Source organism: Littorina saxatilis, unplaced genomic scaffold (assembly GCF_037325665.1).
Source record: "Littorina saxatilis isolate snail1 unplaced genomic scaffold, US_GU_Lsax_2.0 scaffold_667, whole genome shotgun sequence".
Classification (NCBI taxonomy): domain Eukaryota; kingdom Metazoa; phylum Mollusca; class Gastropoda; order Littorinimorpha; family Littorinidae; genus Littorina; species Littorina saxatilis.
In genome coordinates, this window is record NW_027128329.1 from 15,001 (window position 1) to 17,942 (window position 2,942).

The 2,942-nt window shown below is 43.3% G+C and overlaps 1 protein-coding gene across 1 annotated transcript in view; it reads left to right on the forward strand.

Moving 5' to 3' along the window:
• The window catches only part of LOC138956694 (uncharacterized protein C17orf113-like), a 2,332-nt gene extending 702 nt beyond the window's left edge, over nucleotides 1–1,630 (forward strand). The window contains exons 2-3 of the mRNA XM_070327988.1: nucleotides 1–942; nucleotides 1,604–1,630. The exon at nucleotides 1–942 is cut by the window's left edge and continues 140 nt beyond it. Of these exons, the coding sequence (XP_070184089.1) occupies nucleotides 1–942; nucleotides 1,604–1,630 (969 nt within the window). The remainder of the gene's footprint in view (nucleotides 943–1,603) is intronic.
• Nucleotides 1,631–2,942: the final 1,312 nt, after the last annotated feature.

Below are 2,942 nucleotides of genomic sequence, written 5' to 3' on the forward strand. Positions count from 1 at the left end.
GCGTTTGAGGACAGTGGCTTCGTCAGTTTGAAAGAGCCCTGTTCTGTTCGATGGCTTAGCTTGACAAAAGCAACTGAGAGCGTGTTTGCTCACTGGCAAGAGCTGGTTTTGGCGCTGGGGGAAGAAGCAAGAACCAATGCCACCGCTGAAGGAATTCTTCGACAAATGCAGACGCACAGCTTTGTGGCAATCATGCACATGATGCTAGATATCCTGCCCATCATTGACAGATTGAACAAGTGCTTCCAAGAACAAGATGTCAACCTGTCAAAAATCAAGCCAAGCGTTTTAAGTGCAAAACAGAGACTGACAGACCACTTGGAGGAGGCAGGACAAACAGAACAAGGCTTTGACGGTGCAAGAACAGGAACGTACAAAACCCAAAACTTAACCTACTGTGGGGCAGCAAACATTCAGGCCTACCAAGCAGTGAGAACAGACTTTATTCAAACTCTCATTGACAACCTGGACGAGCGGTTCCCCCCTGATCAGCTGGACATTCTGAGCTCCCTTGGGACTATCTTTGACGCCAAGATGTACCCAGTCGGTATGCACCTTCTGCGGCAGTTCGGAACGGACGCATTGGATGTAGTGCTGAACAAGTTTGCTCCTCTCCCCAACAACGATCTCCCTGAGAATGAAAGGAAAGCAACGCTTGTCAACCGCGACAGAGCCCGACGTGATTTCCCGGAGTTGAAATACGCGCTGCACGTAGACAGAACAAAATCCTTTGCAGAAGTTTGCAAAATGGTGATCTTGGACTTTCCTGACCAGTATCCCGACTTTGCCGTTCTTGCTAACATTGCAATGACGATACCGGTCAGCAGTGTCCCATGTGAACGAGGTTTCAGCGTCCAGAATGCGATAAAAACACAGAGCCGTGCCCGACTCGGCGACACAACGACGGACAATCTCATGCTCATTAGCATGCAAGGCCCGAAGGTTGGAGACAGCAGGGGTGTTGTTCGACAGGCGTGCGCGGAGTTCGACAGGAAAACTCGCCGTATTTAGGTAAGGAGTGTCTTTAAGTCTTTCGTGCGTGTTTTGTTTGTGTCTGTACGTGTTTTCGTAGTACGCAAAAATATTGGTCCGTGACGCGTTTTTTTCGTTTCGTTGCGTATGACTTACGCGTTTTTTAAAAAGCTAGCGCGATCCCTGGTTTACATATTATTGTTCACTCTGACTGACAATAGCGTCGTGTTTACATATTATTGTTCACTCTGACTGACAATAGCGTCGTGTTTACATATTATTGTTCACTCTGACTGACAATAGCGTCGTGTTTACATATTATTGTTCACTCTGACTGACAAGTTTTTGCTCGCTTGTGCATAATTAATTATATAGAGCTTAAACAATGACCACGAGTTGATTACTGGAAAATAAACCACGAGTGGGTATTTGCAGCCGCTTGGTAATTCACGAGTGTGCGGAGCACACGAGTGAATTACCAAGCGGCTGCAAATACCCACGAGTGGTTTATTTTCCAGTAATCAACGAGTTGTCATTGTTTAAGCTATTTATACAACGACCAACACGGGTCGAACATGCAGTCATGCAGACGACATTTTGTAGGCAATTTCATTTCAGCCTACTCACTCAGAATGTCAAATGCGCGTCATTCAAATAGTCCCTATTCTCTTACTTTATTCTTAGTATCCGACTCGTCGGCATTATACTTGTCTCGTCTAAATATCGGACCCCATTGCTACGATTAAAACACAAGAGCGTGTATATAGCTATTCTGACATTACATTCTGTGTTAAAATCATGTTTTTGTCAGCAGCAAGGATTGCAGACGACGGTTCCCTTTCCGCATGAAGCCACGGAAATAACCGAACATTGAAAAACCCACGGACATGTATTACGGAGAAAACTCGGGATAACCGGATGTTTAGCATTACGTCAATATGCTAGGAATCCTATGACGTCATGACGTATCATACTTGCCTACGTAGATTGTATACATGTTCGAAAGTCTGACTGTTGTGAATTCGCGTGGTGAAGACTGCGGTAAATCTGTAGATGATAAGAGAACAAGGATTGTCTCAGAAGAAACGACTAAATGTTTCAGACCAGTAACTTCATTTCAACATTGCACTATACAATGGACGTTCTATGTGACAGGAGAGTTTGCTGATTTTGTGTTAAACATTGGAGAGATCGTCTGCTAGAATCAGAGATAGGTCGCTTCAGATTGCAGCTTCTGGAAATTTGCAAGGTTTGTTGCCTGTTAAAGAACTGGATTTTACACGTAATGTATGTCATGTACAGTAAGCAACAACAAAAACACACACAAAGCAAATGGCATTGTCTGTCGACTAGGCATACACGTCAGCCATTGTTGTTACAGTTTTGAGTCAACATTGTACGTATTCTTCCGCAACAGGGTCCAATCGTCTGGGTTTGAAATGTTCTAAAAATAAATTCTAGTGTTGATTATTTTTTAGCCCTCTTTATTCTTACTTCGAATAATCCACGTGTGATTTTTGGGTTTAATCAAAGTAGTTCGTTCTAATTTCTCACTTGTCTAAAAATAATCAACTAGATTTAATCCACCCCTCGGTTGCATTGCAGGAGTTGTATAAATAGAGCTTAAACAATGACCACGAGTTGATTACTGGAAAATAAACCACGAGTGGGTATTTGCAGCCGCTTGGTAATTCACGAGTGTGCGGAGCACACGAGTGAATTACCAAGCGGCTGCAAATACCCACGAGTGGTTTATTTTCCAGTAATCAACGAGTTGTCATTGTTTAAGCTATTTATACAACGAACAACACGGGTCGAACATGCAGTCATGCAGACGACATTTTGTAGGCAATTTCATTTCAGCCTAATCACTCAGAGTGTCAAATGCGCGTCATTCAAATAGTCCCTATTCTTTTACTTTATTCTTAGTCTCCGACTCGTCGGCATTATACTTGTCTCGTTTAAATATG